The 26,370-nt window shown below is 40.0% G+C and overlaps 1 protein-coding gene across 1 annotated transcript in view; it reads right to left on the reverse strand.

The window, feature by feature from the left end:
- Positions 1-1,382: 1,382 nt before the first annotated feature.
- mapkap1 (MAPK associated protein 1) overlaps positions 1,383-26,370 on the reverse strand; it is a 69,364-nt gene continuing 44,376 nt past the window's right edge. The window contains exons 5-12 of the mRNA XM_051938386.1: positions 25,610-25,782; positions 25,329-25,505; positions 23,676-23,785; positions 22,815-22,922; positions 21,659-21,799; positions 10,957-11,094; positions 8,319-8,416; positions 1,383-3,066 (exon numbers count right to left, since the gene is read on the reverse strand). Of these exons, the coding sequence (XP_051794346.1) occupies positions 2,944-3,066; positions 8,319-8,416; positions 10,957-11,094; positions 21,659-21,799; positions 22,815-22,922; positions 23,676-23,785; positions 25,329-25,505; positions 25,610-25,782 (1,068 nt within the window). The 3' untranslated portion in view covers positions 1,383-2,943. The remainder of the gene's footprint in view (positions 3,067-8,318; positions 8,417-10,956; positions 11,095-21,658; positions 21,800-22,814; positions 22,923-23,675; positions 23,786-25,328; positions 25,506-25,609; positions 25,783-26,370) is intronic.

The raw sequence follows: 26,370 nt of genomic DNA on the forward strand, positions 1-26,370 counted from the left end.
TTCTTCTTATTATTATTATTAGGGTCCGAGCACCGAGGTGCCGAGGACAGGCCGTGCAAGGGCACCAACTGTCCAAGGCACCAACGGTGCCGAAGGACCCTATTGAATCCCTACGGTTTATTGTTAGGGTCTGAGCACCGAAGTGCCGAGGACAGGCGGTGAAAGGGCACCGACTGTCCAATGCACCAGCGGACAGGCGGTGCAAGGGCAACGACTGTCCAAAGCACCAGCGGTGCCTAGAACCCTATTGTAACCTTAGGGTTTTTTTTTTCTTTATTAGGGTCCGAGCACCGAGGTGCTGAGGACAGGCGGTGCAAGGGCACCAACTGTCCAAGGCACCAACGGTGCCGAAGGACCCTACTGAAACCCTACGGTTTATTAGGGTCCGAGCACCGAGGTGCCGAGGACAGGCGGTGCAAGGGCACCAACTGTCCAAGGCACCAGCGGTGCCTCGGACCCTACTGAAACCCTACGTTTTTTTTTCTTCTTCTTCTTCGTCTCTCAGAAAAACTGCATTTTTGAGGGCCTAAACATTCTCAAAAAGTCATGAAAGTTTGCACACATATCAGAACTGGCGAAAAATTTCATATTTTAAAGGAATTGTGGAGGTGTGTGGCAAAATGGCTCCATAGCGCCCCTACAAAATTTTAAATAGTGGTATTAGGCCAACTCAGAGGACATTTGGTCTAGACCTACAACATTTGGGAGGCTTATGCAGCACATCAGGAAACACAAAAAGTCAATCACAGCCATGCTCTAAACCCAACAGGAAGTGTGTCACCATGCGTTAACTGCAAAAAATATGTGATGAACTCCTCCTATGGGGTACGTCGTAGAGATCTGAAATTTGGCCAGTACATACAGGAGGCCTTCCTGAGAAAAAGTTCTTAAAATCTTCCTCCATAGTCAAAGGGTGTGGTCGTGGCGGCCTGTAGAAATTTGATCCTTCGCCATGAAACAGGAAATGCTATGTAATTCTCCTGAACATGCTCCAATCTGCCTGAACTTTACATGTTATGACAGTCCTGTCCTGATGTCATCCACATAGGAATATTCATTCACAGTCATAGCGCCACCTTGTGGTTTCAGGAATAGACATTGTTGACACTTTCATGCCCTATTCTTACCCCGTTGATCATATTCACCTCAAATGTGGTGGACTTGCGTGGATTCGCTGACCAGCGTGGATGCGAGGACCCGTCCATCGCTGCTTGCAGCTTTAATTTGTTTTGTGTTGGTCAAAACCAGTTATAGAAATATGTGAACACATGGAATTTGCACTTCATTATGATTTGAATGTTGGTGTTTTTTTCCTGTTCATATGTCTTAGTCAATATTAATTACCAATAACATTTAACGTTAAAAATGAAGCTGAATCCTGATTTGTTTTTCCTCTGTTCATTTCATTTTATTTGGCCTTTGGATATTAAAAACAGAGTGATTTTGGTAAGACCTGTTGAGATTTACATAAACTGCATTTATTAATAAGAAGTCAGAAACTTTTCAGGAAAAAACCTCTCTTCACCAACATGCTTTGGCTTACGCTGACCTTACACTCTTAATGGCGGGATGTCTCTTTACACAGAGAGAAGTGCTAATCTGTCCACTGTACTCTCAGATCCCTCCTCTTCAAGTTTATGGAAACATTTCATTTTGAACATGTACAAAATGAAAAATGTGTCATTCACAATGAATTTTCCATAAATAGCCAAGTTGCCTTTGATTTTAATGGTTCAAAGAAGGTCGGGCAGAAGAGTTGGCTCTCACAGATGTTGACCTCATCAAATCTGGCCCTCTTTGAAAAAAGTTTGGACACCCCTGCCATTACGGCTTTATAAGACTTTTGTTTGAGGTTCTGAATGGCTGGTGTTTCCACATATTGCACAAGGGTCTTCTACAAGAGTAGAACAGACCTCAGCTCCCATGCCATGGCCTTGCGTGGTTTTTCTATCTTCACAATAACACCAAGATGTCATACCAGACTCAAAGCCTCGTTTCACTTTACAGCCATGTTTTCTGCAGTCAATGTCAGCTCTGAGCAGAAATAAAGAATAAAGACAACTTACACTGAAAACTCTACTGTGCACTGGGTAATGATTTATCCACGAAAACACATTTTTATAATTTCTCTACACTTCTGCTCTTCAGTGCTTTCAAATGAAGCATATTTTTGCCTAAAATCCTAAAACAGTCTCACAATTCTGGAAAACTACTTAAAATAAAAATAATAATATAATACCTTATAATAATAATTAATACACAGGTGACTAGGTACATGAAGCTTAAACTCTCTGCTGACTTAAACAACTTGATTCATTCCTGCAATGACACTGCTTTCTAACAGTTGCTTTAGATTGTTGAAGTTGTCAAATTACATAGCTTTAGCAGAAGGACATCCTGTATCGATTCTCATCTTCAATCCCACCTTGTCTGATACGGTTATTCTAGACTGCACTTGTTTAGGGCATGCATCTACCTAATAGATTAATGCCTGTGTATATATTTCGAGGCCAATGTATTTTTAGACTAAAACAATTTTATTTTGCTGAATAGAAAATGAATATCCCCAGTCTAAATATGAAAATGGTTAAAAAGACGTGTAACAAGATCTGTGTTTTCAGATCATGTTAAATGTATTACATAGGGAGGACAGAGGCAAAGTCTTAGTATGCAGCTTTTTTCGTTGGGTCTACATCATCAACTTCTTAAAGCTTTTGCTTGAGAAATATTTTCTCTTGTGAAGGTGCCAGCTGAAACAGAGACATGTCTTCCTTGTCCATTTTCTGCCTGTAACTCTCTTTCTCTGATATTCTCTGGCATTTCTGTCATTCTCCATTTGTAGGAGTGTGAGTTCTAGTTTGGGTATAAGATTGTTAGGCCTTGTACATGTGTCCCTGTGCAAGCATAAAGCAACAGACAACTGGTGGAGCTGTTTTAGTCTGTCTATTGGCCAGTCTTCTTCTCCTTCTGGAAACTAAAGCTGGTTCGTCGGCTCAGTTTCCGTTGCTTCTGGGCAAAGTAATCAGCACGAGAGGTGCTGGCCCGGGACTCCAGGATGTAGTTGACCTAAAAATAAACAGAGGGGAATGCCTGTTTAGTAAATGAAATGCATTCATCGGTTGCATTCAGCTCTATCAGATATCCATAGGAAGACACAATAACAAAGAAACAAAAAAACCCAAAACATAATTAAATGGTAAACAACACTATCACATACCTGCCAACTTTTGAAACCTGAAAAGCGTAGTAGCCAGCCAGGGTTAAATCAACTTAGAATGTGGCTAAGAATCATGTTTCCATGTTACTTAAACTGTCAATTCATAAATGCTGATAGAAAAGATCAAGGACAAACTTAATAATATATAGCCTTTCAGAACGTTCCTTTAATTTGACAGGTACTAAACTCAAAATATCACAGGCATCCAGATCACATTTTTCAATATTGTGATATTTCTCATTCTAATAAGCAATTTTTTGATGTTTCATTTACCATAAAGTCATTAGGAATATTACCTACTTCTGTTCATGAAAAGATATTTTTGGAAGTTATAACTTGAATCCTTATACCTAATAACAACATTACTGACTTATCAAAAATACCTCACTGTATGTAAAATAAGTCTTGTCATTTCAAAGCCTAACATTCACAAAGAGTCTGCACCCATCAACAGTAGAGTCAACACATTTTTCACAACTAGACCAGTTACTATGAACTTCTTGTTGTGCTGTCGGCTGTCAGAATCGAAGTAAAGCAGATGATATGGCAGCTTTGAGAGCGACCAGGAGGAACTTGCTTTGTTACCGCGGCTAAACGTTTGGTTATGAAGACACTTTGAGCCAGAGAAGGCGCCAGGGCAGCTGCTCGAAATGATTTACTTAATACTGATTTCCGCGTTCTCCAGAGCAGTTGTTACGTTGATATTACAGTTCCTGCTGATATACCGGAGAAGCCCTGAGCCCGTAGGCAGGACAGTGCAGTATGTCAAAGTAGTGCCTGATAACGCATTGAAGGATTACTTTAATACCCAACATGCCGAACCAGGCCAGCAGCAACAGGACAGCACACCATCTGCTGCATCCGTGTCTGGCAGGCAGCAGGAGGCGGCTGTCAGAGGCGGCAGCCCCAAACAAAAGCCGCCACCGCCTTCTCAAAGCGAGCCCATTGATGCGGCCAAAGCCGAGACGTGCAATTTCCTAAACGCTATCTTTCTGTTCTTGTTCAGGGAACTCCGAGACACCCCAGTCGTCAGACACTGGCTCACCAAGAATATTAAAGTGGAATTTTCAGGAGCTCCTGCACCGGGTCTGCACGCGCATACCGATGTTGACACTTGTGTTAGTAAACACTGCAAGCCGTCTATATTAGCAGCATGCAGTGCCGATTGTTTCTGTTCTAAATTTAGATACGGTTCTTAGCGATCTCATGAATGTGTTTCATGTTTTTGGTTGTTTTTTGATTGACTGCTATGTGAAAATCCGTATTTTGATTAATAAAACCGTAACCCGGAGTGGGATCATGAAAACCGTAATCATTACGGCAAAACCGGAGTAGTTGGTAGGTATGCTATCACACTGTGCAGTTCTAAGCAGATACAGGGACCTTTTAAAAGATGTTCTTTTTAAAAATAACAGCAACTCTTTCTGCGTACCACCTGCACATGGTGTATTAACTAATAATGAATGATTGAGCAATATGCAATCACATGAGAGGGAGTGCTGTTACTCAGTGCTGTTAAAACCCATTGGCGCAGCTATAAAATCCACTGCTGAAGGTAATTTAAAAGCACTATTTTTTAGTTAACACTAATACATGACAATTTAATGCTTTGTTCATTTATAATTCTTTAGCTCAGTATTCTATTCCATCTGTTGTAAAGCTTGCCCTTAGTTGTTCTTAAGTATCCATAAAACTTCCTCAAGACTGTAACAGAGTGCAAGTCCTTGTTTATAACTCTGAAACTCAGTCAAATCCATGTTGTTGCTCTTCTCTATCTAGATTTGCTGATGCACTGATGGAGTTGTGCACTGACGTATTTGGATTTCTTTCCTTCCCTTCATCCTCTTCTGATGATGATTTATAATTTAACTTAGATGTGGGGATTTTGCTCATATTTGAGGTATCAATTTTGGTACAGTTTAAGATAGTGAAGCAATCAATTGCTTATATAATTAGTCATTAGAGCATCTGTAAAGTCGAGTTTTAAAAGCATAACTAAGAGTCTAAGAGATGGTACACTTTATATCATAACTAATGGAACGCCTCTTGCTCATGCAAAAGTTTGGTTGGACCTAAGTATTCTGTAAGAGACAATACAATACTGTTCTAATCACCAATTACATTATTCACCAACAGTGACTTTATTACTTTACTTGTATATGGTTCTTCAGTCTCCATGACCAATCTCTAAGATTTAGTCAGCAAGACTTTGAAATGGTAGTTTGGCCCTCATTAGGGTCGCGAGGGGTATTGGAGCCTATCCCAGCTGACTCGGGTGAAGGCAGGGGACATCCTGGACAGGTCGCCAGTCTGTCGCAGGGCTACATATACAGATAAATAATCATACTCGCATTCACACCTACGGGCAATTTAGAATCATCAGTTAACCTCAGCATATTTTTGGACTGTGGGAGGAAGCCAGAGTACCCAGAGAAAACCCACGCATGCACAGACAGAACATGCAAACTCCATGCAGAAAGATCCCAGGAGAGTCGGGACGTGAACCAGGGATCTTCTCACAGCACAGCCAAAGTGCTACCACTATGCACATATGCAGCCCACCTTTACATATGACTATACATATGTTAAATGAAATTATTAATTTTTAAATCACAATGTAAAAATATCACAACTTAAAGTTCAAATCTAGAACTGCTAATCACTGTACCACTGTTCTGTCTAACCATATACAGTCACCTCCAAAGTATTGGAACAGCAAGTTAAATTCCTTTGTTTTTGTTGTGTACTGAAGACATTTGGGTTTCAGATAAAAAGATGAATATGACACAAAGTTCAGAATTCCTGCTTTTATTTCGTGGTTTATACATCAAAATGTGTTAAACACCCAGGAAAGATTACCTTTCTTTGAACCCACTCACTTTTCAAGTGAGCAAAGTATTGGAACATGTGACTGATGGGTGTTATTAGTTTCCCAGGTGTTGTCTTTTAGGTCGATTGCAGAGACATTAAATAGTTCTTGTTTTTGGCTTTGGCTTTCACCTGTGAAAACTGCCTTTTCTGTTAAGCAAACATGAAGACCAGAGAGCTGTCTATGGGAGAAAAGCAAACCATTTTGAAGCTGAGAGAAGAGGGAAAATTGATCAGAGCTATTGCACAAACACTGGGCATAGCCACTACAACAATTGGAATGTTCTGAAAAATAAAGTAACTACTGGTGTACTGAGCAACAAACATCGATCAGGTCGGCCCAGGGTAACAACAGCAGTTGATGACAGAAACATTGTGAGAGCTGTGAAGAAAAACCCAAAAACAACAGTCACTGACATCACTGCCAACCTCCACAGGGCAGGGGTGAAGTGTCACAATCCACTGTTCGAAGAAGATGTCGAGAGAAGGAATATACAGGCCATACACAAGATGCAAAGCACTTATCAGCAAACAGAATCGGAAGGCCAGATCGGATTTTGCACAGAAGTACAGAGATCAGCCACAAAAGTTTTGGAACAAAGTTTTATGGACTGATGAGACCAAGATTAACCTCTACCAAAGTGATGGAAGGCCAAAGTATGGCGAAAGAAAGGATCTGCTTATGATCCAAAACATACAGGCTCATCTGTGAAACATGGTGGAGGTCGTGTCATGGCTTGGGGCTTGCATGGCTGCTTCTGGAAAGGGTTCACTAATCTTTATTGATGATGTAATTCATGATGGTAGCAGCAGAATGAATTCCTGAGGTCTACAAACCATTTTGTCTGGCAATTTATAGAAAAATGCATCCAAACTAATCGGGAGAAGCTTCATCATGCAAAAAGACAATGACCCAAAGCCCACTGCCAACACAACAAAGACTTCATCGGGGGGGGGGGGGGGGGGGGGGGGGGGGGGGGGGGGGGGGGGGGGGAATGGAAGGTGTTTGACTGGCCAAGTCAATCACCAGACCTTAACCCAATAGACCATGCATTTTACCTCCTGAAGAGGAGACTGAAGGGAGAAACCCCCAGAAACAAACAAGAACTGAAAGAGGCTGCAGTAAAGGCCTGAAACAGCATTTCTAATGAAGAATGCAACAGCCTGGTGAAGTCAATGGGTCGCAGGCTCTATGCAGTTATTGGAAGTAAGGGTTATGCCACCAAATATTAAATGTTATTCACTTTAAGTTAATTTAATAATGTCTGTTCCAATACTTTTAAGCTCACTTGAAAAGTGTGGGTTCAAAGAAAAGATAATCTTTCCTGGGTTGTTTAACACTTCTAGATGTAAATACCACGAAATAAAAGCTGGAATTCTGAACTTTTGTGTCATATTCATCTTTTTATCTGAAAACTAAATGTCTTCAGTATACAACAAAAACAAAGGAATTTCACTTGCTGTTCCAATACTTTTGGAGGTGACTGTATGAATTTCACTGGGAACTATTACTTCCCAAAAGATGTACTTTTAAAATATGGCAGTTGTAAATGAAGCAGTACCTAACATGGGTCTGAAAAACTGGATGCTACATCTCCTACAATGTAACTAATCTTATATTTTCATTACAACTTCCCTAACCAGTGAAAACTAGTGTCTTTAAATTTCCTCCACAATGAATTCTCTAAATTCAAGCCAAGATAATCCTGGCAATGTCTCTGAGACATTATTTATTGACTCAACAAAGGTCTTCCAGATTGAATACATTATACAATGGCTTTCACTTGTTGAAGAGTACGACAGTACGATAAAACTTGACTGAAAACTCAGCATGCTCAAACTGTATTATTACTAGACATCAGTAAATTTTACTTTTCCATAACTATACAGACTGATCTGACCATCTATTTACTAATAATCTCTGTCACCGCTTTGCATTGTCATTTCGAACTGATGAAAATGTTTAAGTCTCAGTTTTTTTTGGCTTTCTTGAGAACCATTCTTTTGATCTTCTTTACACTGGGAAGGTATATTGTTGTGGATCAACAGGGCAATATTGAGAGTAAAGTTCTTTGGATGAGTGTTCCTCATATTTTGAATTGTGACAATAGTTCATAGAAGGCAGAGCTATAAACTGGAAGAGTTTTAAAGCACAGAGTACAGTCTAAATTGGGAAACCTTTGCCCTTGGAAAAGAGAATAGGGCACAGCACAGACATTTAGTCCAAACTCACCTTTAGCACTATTTCATTGACAGTAGCAGCATCAGACTCAAAGTAGAGGGGCTTGTAGTCATGGTTGCTGAGATAAGTGAGCTTAAATATTGCATGACCTGCAAGCAAATGAGCAAAAACATGTTCAATGAAACACAAAATGGACATATAACAGAAATTATACACATCTATCACTCCTTCTCTCTCCATTTACACATCTTCAGTAAATACTTTCACATCACAAAAAATGCAAAATAAATATTCTCACTATATTACTGTATTCGAGTTTGTGTCTTTGCATGCAGCTCAAATATAATTTATGAAAGAAGAAGCTCCACTCTCCAACACCTTCAACAACTGGCCTGAATGTTTTCATAATTCAAACAACTTCAGTAGTGCAATGTCTTTTTTTCTAGTACTATAAACTAAAAAATGACACATAACAGCTGAAAACTCTGCACATCATGATCTTCAATATAGTACACACGTGGACAAAATTGTTGGTACCCCTCAGTTAAAGAAGGAAAAACCCACAATTCTCACTGAAATCACTTGAAACTCACAAAAGTAACAATAAATAAAAATTTATTGAAAATTAAATAATCAAAATCAGCCATCACTTTTGAATTGTTGATTAACATAATTATTTAAAAAAAACAAACTAATGAAATAGGGCTGGACAAAAATGATGGTACCCATAACTTAATATTTTGTTGCACAACCTTTTGAGGCAATCACTGCAATTAAACGATTTCTGTATTTGTCAATGAGCGTTCTGCAGCTGTCAACAGGTATTTTGGCCCACTCCTCATGAGCAAACAGCTCCAGTTGTCTCAGGTTTGATGGGTGTCTTCTCCAAATGGCATGTTTCAGCTCCTTCCACATATGTTCAATGGGATTCAGATCTGGGCTCATAGAAGGCCACTTTAGAATAGTCCAACGCTTTTCTCTCAGCCATTCTTGGGTGTTTTTGGCTGTGTGTTTTGGATCGTTGTCCTGTTGGAAGACCCATGACCTGCGACTGAGACCAAGCTTTCTGACACTAGGCAGCACATTTCTCTCCAGAATGCCTTGATAGTCTTCAGATTTCATCGTACCTTGCACACTTTCAAGACACCCTGTGCCAGATGCAGCAAAGCAGCCCCAAAACATTACTGAGCCTCCTCCATGTTTCACCGTAGGGACAGTGTTCTTTTCTTCGTATGCTTGGTTTTTGAGTCTATGAACATAGAGTTGATGTGCCTTACCAAAAAGCTCCAGTTTGGTCTCATCTGTCCAAAGGACATTCTCCCAGAAGCTTTGTGGCTTGTCAACATGCATTTTTGCAAATTCCAGTCTTGCTTTTTTATGAGTTTTTTTTCAGCAGTGGTGTCCTCCTTGGTCGTCTCCCATGAAGTCCACTTTGGCTCAAACAACGACGAATGGTGCGATCTGACACTGATGTACCTTGGCCTTGGAGTTCACCTTTAATTTCTTTGGAGGTTGCTCTGGGCTCTTTGGATACAATTCCAACGATCCGTCTCTTCAATTTGTCATCAATTTTCCTCTTGCGGCCACGTCCAGGGAGGTTGGCTACTGTCCCGTGGGTCTTGAACTTCTGAATAATATGAGCCACTGTTGTCACAGGAACTTCAAGCTGTTTAGAGATGGTCTTATAGCCTTTACCTTTAAGATGTTTGTCTATAATTTTTTTTCGGATGTCCTGGGACAATTCTCTCCTTCGCTTTCTGTTGTCCATGTTCAGTGTGGTACACACCTTTTCACCAAACAGCAGGGTGACTACTTGTCTCCCTTTAAATAGGCAGACTGACTGATTATGAGTTTGGAAACACCTGTGATGTCAATTAAATGACACACCTGAGTTAATCATGTCACTCTGGTCAAATAGTTTTCAATCTTTTATAGAGGTACCATCATTTATGTCCAGGCCTGTTTCATTAGTTTGTTTTTTTAAATAATTATGTTAATCAACAATTCAAAAGTAATGGCTGTTTTTGATTATTTAATTTTCAATAAATTTTTATTTATTGTTACTTTTGTGAGTTTCAAGTGATTTCAGTGAGAATTGTGGGTTTTTCCTTCTTTAACTGAGGGGTACCAACAATTTTGTCCACGTGTGTACATTCCAGCTTGAGCCACTGCTCACTGCAATGTCTGTTTGGTGAACAAAATGAAATAAAGGGATCTCAACTTGATTCACATTAAACAAAGCAAGTTAAATATTATTTGAGCCAAACTGACCTCCCATCAAAATGCTCCCAACTGTACACATTGTAAACAAATTTTGCAAATAATGGGTAACAGCAGGCCCATAGAGGACAATCAGGGTGAAAGTCGCGGTGCCACAGGACAGCTACACCGCACCGGCCTCCATGTGCATCTCAGTATCAATTCTACCATAACTCAGAGTTGGCCACCGGGACAGCGTCACTTAGGTGGACGTGGTGGGACACAGATCAGGTATCTCAGTAACAATTTTCTCAATGAGTTTATGATCATAACAACGAGTTTCAAGAATTTCTGAATAAAGCCTAATGTTCATTTGGAAACTATGATACCATTTAGAGAAAATAAATATGTAAAGCATCAAGGAGATTCTTTCCACTGTGAATATAAAATACATATGTGAAAAGGAAGCTACTGTGTAAGGTCCACTTACTGGGGCTTCTCTCCTCTACAAGGTCGCAGGCACAGAGATGGTCTGAGTCAATAGAGATGGGTTTCTGCCGAATCCAGAACTTAGTGCTTGCCTTCTGATTGGTGACAGGATCAATCTCCACCTTTTCTCCTGAAATGCCTGATGAGACAGTTGTGTGTCAGTTTACAATAGAAAATAGATTTAATACACACCAGTACTGTGGGTTTCTGGTTAAGACCGACACACAGACAGACTGCGAAGTACAACCTCACAGACTTCTGCTGACTGTGTTAATGCAGTTTTTAAAGTTTTACTTCGCAATGTACTGTTCCACAGACACATGGAGAGGGAACTAAATACTTAACCATTGCTGCATGACACACACTCAGCTCCAACCAGCAAGGAGCAAGTACTACCCTGAGAGACAGGGCGACTGAAGCCTTGCAGTGTCACACTTTCAATCTTAACAGGAAATTGTAGTGCTGCATCATTTAAAACTGTAGTTTATGTTTTGTGGGTTATCTCTGCCTAATATTAAATAAATCAAAAAATTAGTTTGATGAGCTTGAACATTTAAGTGTAAAAAAATATGCAAAAATAGAAGACATCAGTACGGGGCGAAATACTACTTCACAGCACCGTATATGAATATTCAATGTCTCATATACTGCACCTTTAAACGATTACTCACCGACCTAACCCATTCTGTAAACTTAATTCATGAGACTGGCTGAGAGAGGCCAGGGGCCTAGGTCAATACAGACTGAGGGATCTGTAGGGGAGGGGGAACCTGTGCCAGGGCTCCAGACTAACTTTTTTTCCTAGGAGCACAGTGGCCCCTAACTTATAATTTTAGGAGGCCAAGCAGAAAATTTAGGGGTGCACATCAAAAACGACTTCACATTTCCTCTCATTGTCACTGTATTCCTGACAAATATTTGAACATTAATTGCAGAAACTATAATGTTTTCAATTCACATTTTATTGTGCAGCAGTTGACACAACATAAGAAAAGCACTCAGAGAGCACAGTACTCCAAGGCTGCTCAGTTGACGTATAATTTTCGACCAATGAAATCTTAAATAGAAAATGACCTTGCACTGAGCACAGGCATGTGTTATGCATGTGCACGTTATGTATTTATACCGAATCACGTATAAATTACCCTTATAAAGGTCTGTTGATCAATTCATCAATTTTGGCAAGCCTTTGTTTTGCTAGTGTTAAAATAACCGTTTCCTCCAGGCTTTCATTTTGAAGCTGTACTTTAAATAGTACGATCTTTTATTTTGCAACCGTTCAGTTCAGTTCATTTATTTATTCCCATAGACTGTATATAAAGATGGACGTAGCATCTGGCTCCAAAAATGAAGCCCACCCGGAAGTGTCAAAAACTTGCAATATCATGCCGTCCGCTAGGGTTGGCTCCAAAAAGCTTTTGCTCCATAGCATTCCATCACCAGAAAAAAATAAAATTTGATAGACCGATTTTCTACAGCTCAGGATTTTTTTCCCATTAGTTACTGAATTTTAAATAAATCATTAAAGTTGGCGGAGCCAGAGGGCGTGGCTATACTTGATAGACAGCAACAGAAGCCTCTGTGGTAAAATGTGGGCAGGATAAGAAAGTCTTCAGCTCTCAGTCTGGCCCGCCCATAGACTGGTCCTGCCCCTAGTTGCTCTACGGTCCAGCCTGTTTGATGACGCTTTTTACGTCACTGGCTCCAAAAAAATCCAAAATGGCGACCAGGAAGTAGCAAAATCCGGGCTTCATTTTCTCGGCGTTGAAACCAACGGGTGACGTCACGGTTAGTTCACGCCTGTTTATTCCAAACATGTAATTAATAGCATTCAATGATTGATTCACAAAAACAACCAAAGCGTCCATCATGCTTCTCATATAAGGAGAATGAGAGGAAAACCAAAGCTTCAACATGTTCGAAAGGGAATGGGAAGAAGTTAAAACTTATTTAATCCCACCCCTAAATTCATTTACCCATTACAATCAATTCCATGAAATATCCAATGAAAAACAAATTCACCACCAACAATTTTGCTTTGGCAAAAAGACAAATAACTTAAACATTATACATTAATCAATTGCAAATCAATACTTCTGTGCACCCCTAGTGATCATTAAGTTCATCTACACTGTACCTTCCAAAGATTTTTTGTTTGTATTAATATTTAAACTGGATGATGCTTGAACATTGCTTCAGTTCCATCTCAAGATTATTCCAGAGTTGTATCCCATTTATTATAGGGCTAAAACTTTTCATTGCTGTTCTATATTTTGGCATCTTAAAATATGATTCTTCTCTTAATGCAACACGTTCCTGAAATTTACTCTGCAATTTGCATGGTAATTTTTTCCTCGCTTTGAAAAAAAATTGTGCAGTTTGAAATTCCACAATGTCATAAGCTTTCATAATTTTTATTTTAAAAATAATAAATTTGTGTGTTCCAGAAAATTTACCTTGTTTATTAATCGGACAGCTAATTTTTGAAGTATGACTATTGGTTGTAATGTGCTTCTGTATGTAATGCCCCATACCATGGTACAATAATTAAAATAAGGTAAGATCAGAGAATAAGACCGGATATGTAAGGCCTTGGTATTTAAAATGTGCTTCGCTTTTGAATCAGTGAAATGCTTCAACATATTTTTGTAGAGATGTACTTAACATGAGGTTTCCAAGTAATTCTGCCATCAATAATAACTCCAAGGAATTTAATTTCATGAACCCTCTCTATATCTACCTCTATCTGGACAGTTTCTTGAACATTAGTTTTACCATTATCAAATATTATAATTTTGTTATTATTTATGCTTAATAATAACTTATTTTTCTGGAACCACTTGTTGATTTTTATTTATTTTGAAATGACAGATTGTAACAAAAGCTTTAAAGTGTCTCCTGATGCAATTATATTTGTATCATCTGCAAATAAGATGAATCTGAGAAGTTTTACAAATGCCATTAATAGAGATATTGAATAGTTTTGGGCCCAGTACAGAACCTTAAGGAAGATCACACACAATGTCCAAACATCTTGACTGATAATTGCCCATTTTCACACGTTGTTTTCTGTTTTTTAAATAACTGTTCATCCACTGTAGTGCTACACCTCTAATCCCATACCATTCTAATTTATTAATTAGTATGTCATGATATATTGTGTTGAATGCTTTACTCAGATCAATAAATAATCCTGTTGCATGTTTCTTGTTATCTACTGAGTTAGTTATTTCTTCAATTATCTCAAAAAGAGCACGTGATGTTGAGTGGTTGTTCCTAAAACCATACTGATTATCCAGAGAATAATACATTCTGTTCAATGAAGCTGTCTAATGTAGAATTGAAAACCTTCTCTAAAATTTTTGAAAATTGGGATAAAAGTGAGACAGGTCTATATTTGGTGAAATGGTGTATGCCATAGTCATCCACTGGTTATCCTTACAATTCCCTCTTTTATCATATTTTTATTGGGCAATTTTTATCATATATTCTTTTAAATCTTCTCAAAAATTCATCATAAGCCTTATTAGTGTACTCCTCTCTGTATATTTTACTCCAATCTTGTTTGAGTAAATCCTTTCTAAATACATCCACAGTTTCCTCTGTTCTTACCCTTCTGAACCAGTGTTTTTCTTCCATTTCATTCTTAGAGTAATTGTGATTGAATACTGCAAAAACTGGAAGGTGATCACTAATATTTATCATTAATCCACTTACTGTTTTGTTTTCTATTTCATTCGAGAAAATATTATCAATTAAGGTGGCACTATGGGTGGTAATTCTATTTGGTTTAGTAATCTGGGGATACAGACCAATGCTGAACATCATGTTAATAAATTCATCAGTCATTCTGTGCTTATTTGGATTGTTTCCCCCAACAAACATAACTTTGAGTTAAGTTGGAAAAGTGTTCCTCTATCCAGTTACGAAAAGCATTTATATTGGAGCCAGGTGTTCTGTATATACAACTTACAATAATATTTTTCCTTTTTATTATCCTTGTAATTTATTATCCTTACTTGAATAAGTAAGTCCTCTACCACCATAGACTTATTTTCAGTCACTTTATAACTATAGTTTGAGTCCACATACATGGCTACACCACCACCATGCTTGTTTGTTCGATTCATACATATAAACTCATAACCTTCAATACCAAACTTTATTTCTCTTTCACTGTTAATCCAAGATTCGGATATTAAAATTACAGTAAATGGTGGTGTAAACTGTTTTAAATAGCTCTTGATGTGGTCAAAGTTTGCATAAAGGCTTCAACTACTAAAATGTATAATTGAAAATCTGTTATCAGACTTGAATTTATTGTTATAGTGATCCTCTGTGTAGTATTGGCAATCATTAACAGAAATCGGAAAAAAAGTTATTTTTTGGAACAGTGTCACCTCCAATGAGCTGGGCATTATACTGAGAATATTTAAAATCCAGGTGATTGGTTTCCAAAATTCCCCTTAGTGCGAGTTCTGATTCAGTCCTAGATGCCATGTGAAATGTGCATCAACATTGCATTGTTGTCCTGAGGGTGAGATGACTCGGTCCAATTGCGAGGATTCGGTGTACTGCTGCGCAGTCGGACAATCAGCTTTTTGTGGCGCAGTTAAGCAAGATCACCTCTTTCCCTTGCAGCTCTCAACTCCGGCATCAGCTGTCTCTGCTTTCTTTTAATGGCATCTGTGAAGTCCTCGTTTATAAAAAATTTTAGAGCCTTTGAGAAGCTTTGCATGCCGCAATATAGCTCCTCTTTCTTTCCAGCGCAGTAGTGTGACGATGATAGTTCTTGGTCGCTTGCCCCCACCGTCTGGTTTCCCTGGCCAGTGCTCCCTCTCCACTTCGACCGTGTGCTGCAGCTGGAACTTCTCGGTCAGAATTTTTCTGACTTTCTCCACTGTGTCGGCCCAGGTCCCCCCCGGCATTTCTGTCACTCCCTTGAAGGCCATGTTGTTTCTCTTGCTCTGCCCCTCCAGATACTCCATTTTGTCTGTGATAGTACGCATACTATTGCAGACTTTGTAAACATCAGTTTGTTGGGCATTGTCGCACTCAGTTAGTTTGGAATTCTTATCCTTCAGTTTGTCCACCTCGCCTTGTGTAAATTGCAGGCTTATTTTGAGTTCTTGAATGTCCTTTGTAATTGCATCCATTCAGGTGTTTGTAGATTAGATTATAATTTTTACCAATCCTTTGAAGCTCTCCTGTTGTTGTTGGGAGTAACTTCTTGAACATGTCCCTTTGTTGTTGCAATAATGCAGTGACTTGGTGGAGGCTAACGTATTCCTCTTGTCCGCATGCTTTGTCTTCACTTTTGCTGCTTTCTGAGGCATTTTCTTCCAACTGAAAGGACCTATCTATGGACCTGTTGGTGCTGGAATGACCAGCGGTGGAAAGCATGCCAAGACACCAGGTCTGTTTCAGTGCCAACACTCGCAAGACTTGAAATGAAGTTCAAAATTAGTTAACAGTAGTCATTCATCTCAGGAGACAACAGCAAATATGTTAAATTCCATCTGAAAAGTTTGTCACCATTTGCTGAGTTGCACAGCGTTAGCTCGTCCAGCAGAGAACTGCATGTTGACGTGTCACACAGTGATGACGTGTCTGAATGCTCTGTGCTCATAAGGTGATAATTGAATTATTTGAAACCCAGCGGCACAGGAAGTATACACCTAAGAAACGGTATCTTCATATGACAAAGACGCTGCTGAAAAGTCAGAAAATTCTCGTAAAGATGTAAGAAAACGGTTCCACGCTGTTGTTGTCTAGCAAAGAATGTGTATAAACTTAGAAGCACCTGGAATAGGAACAAGCTATTACGATGTTTCCTGAAGAAAGGACTGAAGGACAGAAAGGTGAATTTGTGTTCAAAATAAGGCTGACCGCTACATGTAAATAAAGGCTTTGTGAAACATCAGGAGCTTCACCGTCATTCGTCCCCCGCTGTCACACACATTGGCTCGCCTTCTTCTTTGGTGTTCATCTCTTTTCTTCTTGTTTTGGAGTTAATGCTGGTTGGCAAACCAGCCAGCTCATTTGCACATTACTTTCAACTATTGGGCTGAAGTGTGAAGCAGAAGTTTGTCAGCAATAAAATATAATCAATAATTTAAAAAAAAAAAAAAAAAAAATCCGGCAAATTTACTGGTCGCACATTATATGAAAAATTTACTTGCGCTGTCTCAAATTTTAGTCGCAAAATGCGATCATTTAGTTGCAGTCTGGAGCCCTGTATGCACGTATTGACTTTAGTATATATGATATATTCAGAATACAGACATTACTCACTTAACTAACATGCATATTTGGCATTGCACCCATGCCATTGGCATGTCTGCATTCAAAAAAAAAAAAAGAACAACCTACTTATTATTTATTTGGTTTGGATTTTCATAGTTTTAACAGTCGTGTGGATGATTATTATACTACTTTTACTCTTATCACTTTGATTACCGTATTTTTCAGACTATAAGTCGCTCCAGAGTATAAGTCGCATCAGTCAAAAAATGCATCACGAAGAAGAAAAAAAACATAAGTCGCACTGGACTGTAAGTCGCATTTTTTTGGAAATTTAGTTTACACCATCTGAGACCAAGAACAGACATTTCATCTTGAAAGGCAAGTTATAATAACTGTAGAATAAAGAACAACATGCTGAATGGGTGTATGGTATGCTAATGTAATATGCTAACAGTTATTCAGATACACGAAGCTTGAACAACATAGCTCAAAAAATGTTCATCATGTCTTCTTGTTGATATATTAGTTTTGGATTCTTTTGTTGAGACATCAGGTGAATAGATAGATGTTGATTACCTTTCTTGACAGTTTTGGCAAATACTCTCGCCTTCCTCAGAAGTGTCTCACTGACAGCGTGTGACGTGTCAGTCGGCAGACTTTGACAGTCGGCATTTACGGCACGCCCGATACAGTCACCACAAACACGCACACGCCATAATGGCCACCACGACATGCCACTACGGCGTGTGCGTGTTTGGCCCGGTGGATTTGGTGACTCTACCGGGTGTGCCGCAAATGCCGACTGTCAAAGTCTGCTGACTGACATCACACACTGTCAGTAAGACGCCTCTGAGGAAGGCGAGAGTGCTCGCCGAAACTGTCAAGAAAGGTAATCAACATACACTGCTCAAAAAAATTGAAGGAACACTTTTTAATCGAAGTATTGCATCAAATCAGTGAAACATGTGGGATACTGATCTGGTCAAGTAAGTAACTGAGGGGCTTTTTAGTCAGTTTCAGCTGCTTTGGGTGTTCATAAAATTAACAACAGATCCACTAGAGGGGTAACAATGAGACAACCCCCAAAACAGGAATGAGTTTACAGGTGAAGGCCACTGACATTTTTTTCCTTCCTAATGTTTTCTGATTGTTTTTCACTAGTTTTGCATTTGGCTAGGGTAAGTGTCACTTCTGGTAGCATGAGGCGATACCTGGACCCTACAGAGGTTCCACAGACAGTCCAACTCCTCCAGGATGGCACATCAATGCGTACCATTGCCAGAAGGTTTGCTGTGTCCCCCAGCACATTCTCAAGCGCATGGAGGAGATTTCAGGAGACAGGCAGTTAGTCTGGGAGAGCTTGACAGGGCTGTCGAAGGTCCTCAACCGATCAGCAGGACAGGTATCTGCTCCTTTGTGCAAGGAGGAACAGGATGAGCACTGCAATTGCTCTACAAAATGACCTCCAGCAGACCACTGGTGTGAATGTCTCTGATCAAACAATCAGAAAGAGATTTAATGAGAGTGGTCTGAGGGCTCAGCGTCCTCTAGTGCCCGCTGTGCTCAATACTGGCACCGTGGAGCTCGGCTGGCATTTGCCATAGAACACAGGAATTTGCAAGTCCACCACTGGTGCCCTGTGCTTTTCACAGATGAGAGCAGGTTCACCCTGAGCGCATGTGACAGGCATGAAAGGGTCTGGAGAAGCCGTGGAGAATGTTATGCTGCCTGTAACATTGTTCAGCATGACCGGTTTGATGGTGGGTCAGTGATGGTGTGGGGAGGCATATCCATGGAGGGACGCACAGACCTCTACAGGCTGGACAATGGCATTCTGACTACCATTAGGTATCAGGATGAAATCCTTTGACCCATTGTCAGCCCTACATTGGTGCAGTGGTCCTGGATTCCTTCTGGTGCACGACAATGCCCAGTCTTATGTGGTAAGAGAACTCATGCAGTTCCTGGAAGATGAAGGAACTGATACCATTAGCTGGCCCCCATGCTCACCTGACCTGAATCCAATAGAACACCTTTGGAACATTATGTTTTGTTCCATCTGACACCATCAGGTTGCTCCTCGGACTGTCCAGGAGCTCAGCAATGCCCTGGTCCAGTTCTGAGAGGAGATACCCCAGGACACCATCTGTCATCTCATTCAGAGCTTGTCCCGGCATCGTCAGTCATGCATACAAGCACATGGAGGCCATACAAACTACTGAATACCATTTTCAGTTGCTGCCAAGGAATTTCAGCAAGATGGACTAACCAGTTTTTCACTTTGATTTTGGGGTGTCTTGAATTTAGCCCTCCAGGGGGTTTGATAATTTTCATTCTCATCAAACAATGTGGCACTTTTCATTCCTAACACATTATCCAGTTCATATCAAGGCTAATATCTAGTTTGTTTTTTCCCCGTATTGAAATATGATGTATTTTCAAAGTGTTCCTTCAATTTTTTTGAGCAGTGTATTTACCTGATGTCTCAACAAAAGAATCCAAAACTAATACACAAACAACATAACGGGGAGGATGAATCAGAGGCATAAAAATAAAGTCGCGAGTCCACAAAGCAAGATACCAGTAAGCAAGTTAACCAAACTGTCGATCTCATTTCAAATCACAAAATTCATTGAATTGTTCTTCCTCGGTGTCACTTCGGAACAACTCCGCCAACTCCGGAAGATGAAGCGCCGCTTCCTCCTCTGCATGGCTGTCATCAGAATCAGCATCGGTTCCAGGTTCAATTAATGCAGCCTTTCTGAAACCCGACAGGATGGTTTCAGTTGTCACTGAAGTCCATGCTTTGTCGATCCACTGAATGACTTCCAGGAAAGTTGCTTGGCGCATCCTCCCGGCTGCCATGAAGCTGTGCTCTCCATCAATCATCCATTCCTCCCACAGGTGACGCAAGACTGCCTTAAAGCTCCGGTTCACCGAGATGTCAAGTGGCTGGAGTAGTTTGGTTAAGCCTCCAGGGATGATGGCGGGTATGGAGTTGAAAAGTTTTGTCTTTCGAATGTGGCGTGATGTGCGCTCGCATACTGTCCATCACAAGCAAGGCATTGCGTGTTTTAAAAAAGCCATCAGGATGCTTAGTGTAGCACTTTGTAAGACAAAAGTTCATCATTTCTTGATCCATCCATCCTTTCTCATTCACGGCCACAATTGAGGGGGGTGATTGGATTTTTGGCATGGTTTTCCATTTGAAAATGACCATTGGTGGCAGTTTCACCACAACATGCCAGCACCAGTGTGAAGTGTGATTTCTTATGTCCAGTTATCACTATATTCACACGTTTTTGCCCTTTCTCTGCGGCACGTCGGCCCATGGGGATGTCAAACGTAAGGGGGACCTTGTCCATGTTGATAATATGATCCGGTGTCACATTGTGCTCCTTTATGTGCTTTTCAATGACCTCACGGAAACTGGCGACCTTGGCTTGGAAGTCTGCTGGCTGTTTTTGGCACACCGTTGTCTGTGCTCTGATAGAGAGGCGGTTGTGTTGCATGAAGCGGTAACACCAAGAAGGTCCCCCTGCAAAGTCATTCATATTCTTCGCCTTGGCAACTACCAGGGCGTGGAGACGTAACTGTACTGTTGACAGGCCTCTCCCTGCCGGGAGAGGCCTGTCAACAGTACAGTTACGTACTGCCGCACGTTGTTCAAGCACCCATCTGTGAACTCATTCCATCTGGCCATCTTGCTTTTAGCCCGCGATTAGCTTTCTTTGTTGTCTTCGTTGCAGTAACCCTCCGCTTTTAGCCAGTCCCTCACAAGTTTCTCATTCACTCCGAACTTTCTTTCTGCTGCTCAATTACCATTTTCGGCTGCATATTTCAGTACTTGCAGCTTGTAGCCTACATAATATGATTTTCTTTTCAGGGGCATTTGTGTTCAGTCTTTCTCAGTTGTCTTTATGTTGATGTTGAAATTAATTTTCAGTGGTACATGAGTAGCAGATACCAGTAGTTGTAACAAGCCTACAGTGCCCTCTCGTGGCTGTAGCTAATGCCTTGGTCATGTCGGTCAGTGTGAAATAATACATTCAAGAACATGGGAAATTGTATATTTTAATATATACAAGTCGCACCCGAGTACAAGTCGCAGGACCAGCTGAACTATGAAAAAAAGTGCTACCTCTAATGCAAAAAATACGGTACTAACTTTTTTACAAAGTCAGATGAAGACTGAGTTTTCAACCAACTTACTGTTATTCACTAGCTAACTATAGATGATAAAAATCATCTTTTAACATGTCATTCAACAGTTTCAGATTAAAAACGAGATGTCTAATTTTCTGTCTGAAATCAGGGAGCCATTGTGTCAAGTCTTCCCATAAATTTGGAATGGAAATTCTGTCAGTGAATTACTGTAAACTGCATACAATTATATGACATTTTCTACAAACTGGAAAAAAAACAAATGGCAATAGCTTGCAGCAAGCAGTATGTACCTAGCTGGACATCTGTGGTGAAACGCAGCTTGTGAATCATGCTGATCTTGAAGGACTTATAGTGGTGACTGCTCAGCATGTCTTGAACTGTGGTGATGTCAATAGGAGGATCTTCCTCAGAGCTCTCCTCACCTCTGGAGCCTGAAGAAAGAAGGAACAGCAAACAAAAATAAATTTCAGTCCTGATTCAATTCAAAAATTTATAATTTGGGAGCAGGGCTTCATGATTTATTCAAATTTCCCATTTTTAACGATAATTAGCACGTATTTGGGGTTTTCTTGCTTAGATTTTGCTTTCTCCTCTGACTTTAACAACAGTATGGCATATACAAGGCATTTGTTCCACAAGTTCTCTAAGGTATGTGCCATCAATTGCATTCCAAGCTTTCTTAAGTTCCTCATTCAGAGATTCCTGATTTACCGATCCAATTCGTCCCACACAAGCTCAACTGGAGAGAGGTCTGGAAACTGAAGGAGCAAAAACATCTTTCGAAGAACACATTCCTCTTCTTTTCTTGCCTACTAACCCTGACAGAGCTTGGAAGAATGCTTAGGGTCATTGTCTTACTGTAAAACAAACTTTCAAGCCACAAGTCATAGTCCTGATGGAACTGCATGATGCTGGAAGATGGAGTGGTACTGTTCCTTCTTCATGCTACCCTTTACTTAAAAAAAATAATGTGTTTTATCACTTGCAAAACATCCCAATATCATGGTACTACCACTTGCATGCCCTATTGTAGGTGTGACGCCTGGTGCTTTAAGACGTTCAGCAGTTTGTCTGTGGATTTCGACTTTGCAATTTGAACCAAAATTTCAAACTTGTAGCATTGGTCCAGAGAACTTGCTTCCAATCATCAAAACTCCAAGTTTTGAGCACTTCGGCCCACTCGTATCTCTTTATCTTTTCTTGTTCTTTGGACAAACCTTTGAATGGTAGTATATGACTGGGCAGTTTTCAATCTATCAATGACCTATGTGAAGGTTCCGCCATTGCAGCATTCTTTCTAAATATGCCAGGAAAACGTCAGTACAGTAGATTTATGGCTAAGGTGAATAACAAAATCATACACGAATCTGAGAGTTTCTTTTTAGTAGTAATGACTTGAACATGATCATCAAGTGCACATATAACGGACTTACTGTAATAACTTACTGTTTTCTCTGACCAGGCAAAACTCCAGGGTGCTCTGGCTCTCTAGCGTTGAATCCAGATCGACAGCAACGTTCGGCTCTGTCTGCTTCTCCAAACGATACATTGGCCCTGTTGGAGAATGTAGGAACAATAATAGAAGACATCAACTCAACACCTATGCTGCTGGGTGAGGGGTAGTTCTCAGTCTTGTTGATACTGCTGCTTACAGTTTCTTTTCAATATTTTTTCAGTTTTATTAGTTATAACTCTGTACTCAATGTGCTTAACATAAACATGTAGGTAGTTCCAACCCGATCATGGTTATTGATCTGTCAGATTCAATTCATGGAAATGTACCGATAACCTGCTTGAATCGCTGGTATGAAAAAACTCAAGCTGTAATAGTAAAAACCCATATTGTCGAAGTTGATTACGCTGTCTGACACTGCAGCTCTACTCCACCTCAGTCCCAAAGCCCTTTTGATCCGAATATTCGGATCTCAAAATAAATATTCGGGCACCACCATAATGACCGAATATTCAGATATTCGATTCCAGCCCTAGTACTTATACAGATGATGGTGGAAAAAGTACCAAGATTAGCAGTGAAATTCAGTGTCCATAGTATGGTCTGGGGGGGCTATGTAAGCACATTGCACCTCAATGCACAACTGTTATAGCACAAAAGTATACCATCAACATTCTTGAAAATGTACTACTTCCAGTTTTGGCCAGGAGGAAAAAAACAAGGCCTGTCACTAAACGGAAAATGTTTAACAGATGTTCGGAATCATTATTTATGGAAAGCGGTGCTTCTGTTCACACTGTCCACAATACATTAAAGAACAATAGTGTTTAATAATAGAATAAAAGTGTTTTTACCTGAGCCTTTCTGTGAGCCTTTTCTTTTCTTCAGTGCTTTCTGGAGAATTTCCCTCATTGTTACCTTTAGACTGTCCACAGGGATGAGAGAGAAACCATGAGCAGCATTTCTGTAAAGGAAAAAGGCAGAAAATATTAAGGATGCAGTAACAAACATGTGGTCCTCTGCTTTCACAGCACTAAACCCAGCAGTAATGGAATCTCTCTTTTTTTCTGGCACACATTGCGAAACCAGGCTCATGATAGTTGTGTTTTAAATATTCAGTCTGCTTGGTCAGCTTTGACTTCAATCAAAGCAAACTCCTATTATCTGGAGAGACCCTGGAGCCAGCCATGTACTATAATAATAATCATAAGTTGTATGAAAAATACTGTAAACATCTAGCCTAGCCGCGCTAGACCTAGCTCTGAAGACACAAGGGTCTAGGAACTCTCGACAGGGAGGGAGGCGGGCTAAAAGGTTGTCTTTCAAATTACTCTGCAGCAGTTGAGTAGGTATACAACCAATCAGTGCAACGAATAGGCTGACGTAGTTCCTAGAGCGCCGGAAATCAGAGGATGCGGTAGTTCGGTGAAGCCTTATTTATACAGTCAATGGGTGAAGCTCAAGTATATTACAGACATGTTAACAAAAAGATTATTCAGAGTCGGTGCTAATGGAGCTCAACGACTGTTGTCGTTTTTGTTGTCGACCCTGGCAGAGAATTAAATTCGTTGCCGTGAGTTGTCTAGTGTGGCTAGGCTAGTTGTTTCCGGTTGTTTCTGTCAGAATCATCGCGCCTCTGTCGTCACTTAGTTACGCCCGCCTTCTGACTCTACACTTCATGGTGATTCGTCGGCCAGTTTTAGGAGCATCCAACCTCGAGGCTTACCGAGGGTAACTAGACCCACCCTGGCAGAGAATTAAATTTGTTGCCATGGGTTGTCTAGCGTGGCTAGGCTAGTAAACATCCTAAAGTCACTGATAAGTAGCTTTGTTGAAATGAAAGTACAGTACACTAGTATACAATGTAGTTGGAAGTACTACAAAGTATGTAAGTAGGAAATTATTGCAGTGTCCATTACAGAAAAATCTAAAAACACATCACGGTAGACAAAGCAAAAAAACATACTATTAATTCTAACTTTACTCATTTTGCAGCATCAAAACAATAATAATAATACTCCAACATGAACATTAATCACAGATCCTATCAAAAGCAACTTTGTGAATATTTTTAATAGTTGTTTGCAAAACATCCATGCCAGGTCTGATATTTTTTTCCATTTCATATTGGGGAGGAGCAAACCAAATTCTACTAAATATTCCCATCTAATCAGTCGCATTGTATGTCATCATGAAAAATGTATAATATCAATACCTAATGGCAAATATCCAAGTATTTGTTTGGACAAAGCATACACTATTTACAATTGGCCAAACAGCATTTCTTTCAAACCTGAAGTCGGTGCTTCCAGCTACAATTCGAGAAAATTTATATGCCCATCATCTCGGCAGACAACCTGGACAATAAGGTCTGAAATACCTATATTAACTAAACCAAAACATTAGTCATAATGTTTGTCTGGATTCACAAACTTGTTTAAGTGGCTGGCACAATTAACAACTATCCACATCACTTATGTTGATATATTAATGAATTTGTCACTTACATTCTGACAAACAGTGACTGCCTGGAGGCAAGGCCAGGCGAGGAGTATTTCTCCACCAAGGCGAGAGTGCTAAAACCAAACTTGTGGATTGGTTCATTGGAGTCCAGAGGAGGGAAGTCAGTGTCCACCTCACCATCATCCTCAGCAATGTGGAGACAGTAGGCATTCACATTCTCACTGTGGACAGATTTAATAGGCAGTGCAAAGAGGAAGAAAAGAAACGAGGGCTACATACGAACAGAAGTTCTATTAAACTAATCATGAGATGCATTTGTACTCACTTGAGTTTGGGTTCTCTTCCCTCGCTAGTGTACTGCCAACAGATAAGCCCAATAAGGTCATGAACACGGGCGTTGGCAATGGTCACTACTGTCATAGGATGTACTTTCTCCTGTGCCATCTGCATTGAGAGGTAGACATCGATCTTTTTTGTAGCTGTTGTGCCAATGTGACCCTAAAGATTGAAGAGAGAAGATGGTATCATATCAGAAAAAACTGAGAAAGTAAAGGCATAAAAAAGACTGCATAGGCAACCTGAAACTTTGACTACTACATCTTTACTCTGAAGAGAAGATTCCTTTCAAGGTAAATCATTTAATCATATGAAAGAAAATTCAAGCTGCCCACTGCTCCAGGTTTTAGTGATGATGAAAGACAGAGCAAAGGGATTTAACAGAAATGACTCATTTCAGTTTTAAACCACCATGGAGACAACATTTATTATTTGTCTGGACATTATAGCCAGTGCTCAGTAATGGGCTGTCACAATGTTAGGAATTAGGACGCAGGTATGTAGAGTCACTCCTAATCCACATTTTTGCTTTATTAGCATCAGTCAAGTGTCTATTTGTGGTGTTTTTTGGCAACCATTTAGAGGTTTATCAGAGTTCACCATGACAAATTTAATAAGGACATGCCATCACACGCAAATACAATATTGTGCACAATGCACCCCAGCTCAGATGACTTTTCTTAACCATACAGTATCACAATCAGATGACAGTAAAAAGCACATTCAGGAGGTGTAATGGTTTTGTTATAT

This window comes from Acanthochromis polyacanthus, chromosome 18, assembly GCF_021347895.1.
Source record: "Acanthochromis polyacanthus isolate Apoly-LR-REF ecotype Palm Island chromosome 18, KAUST_Apoly_ChrSc, whole genome shotgun sequence".
Classification (NCBI taxonomy): domain Eukaryota; kingdom Metazoa; phylum Chordata; class Actinopteri; family Pomacentridae; genus Acanthochromis; species Acanthochromis polyacanthus.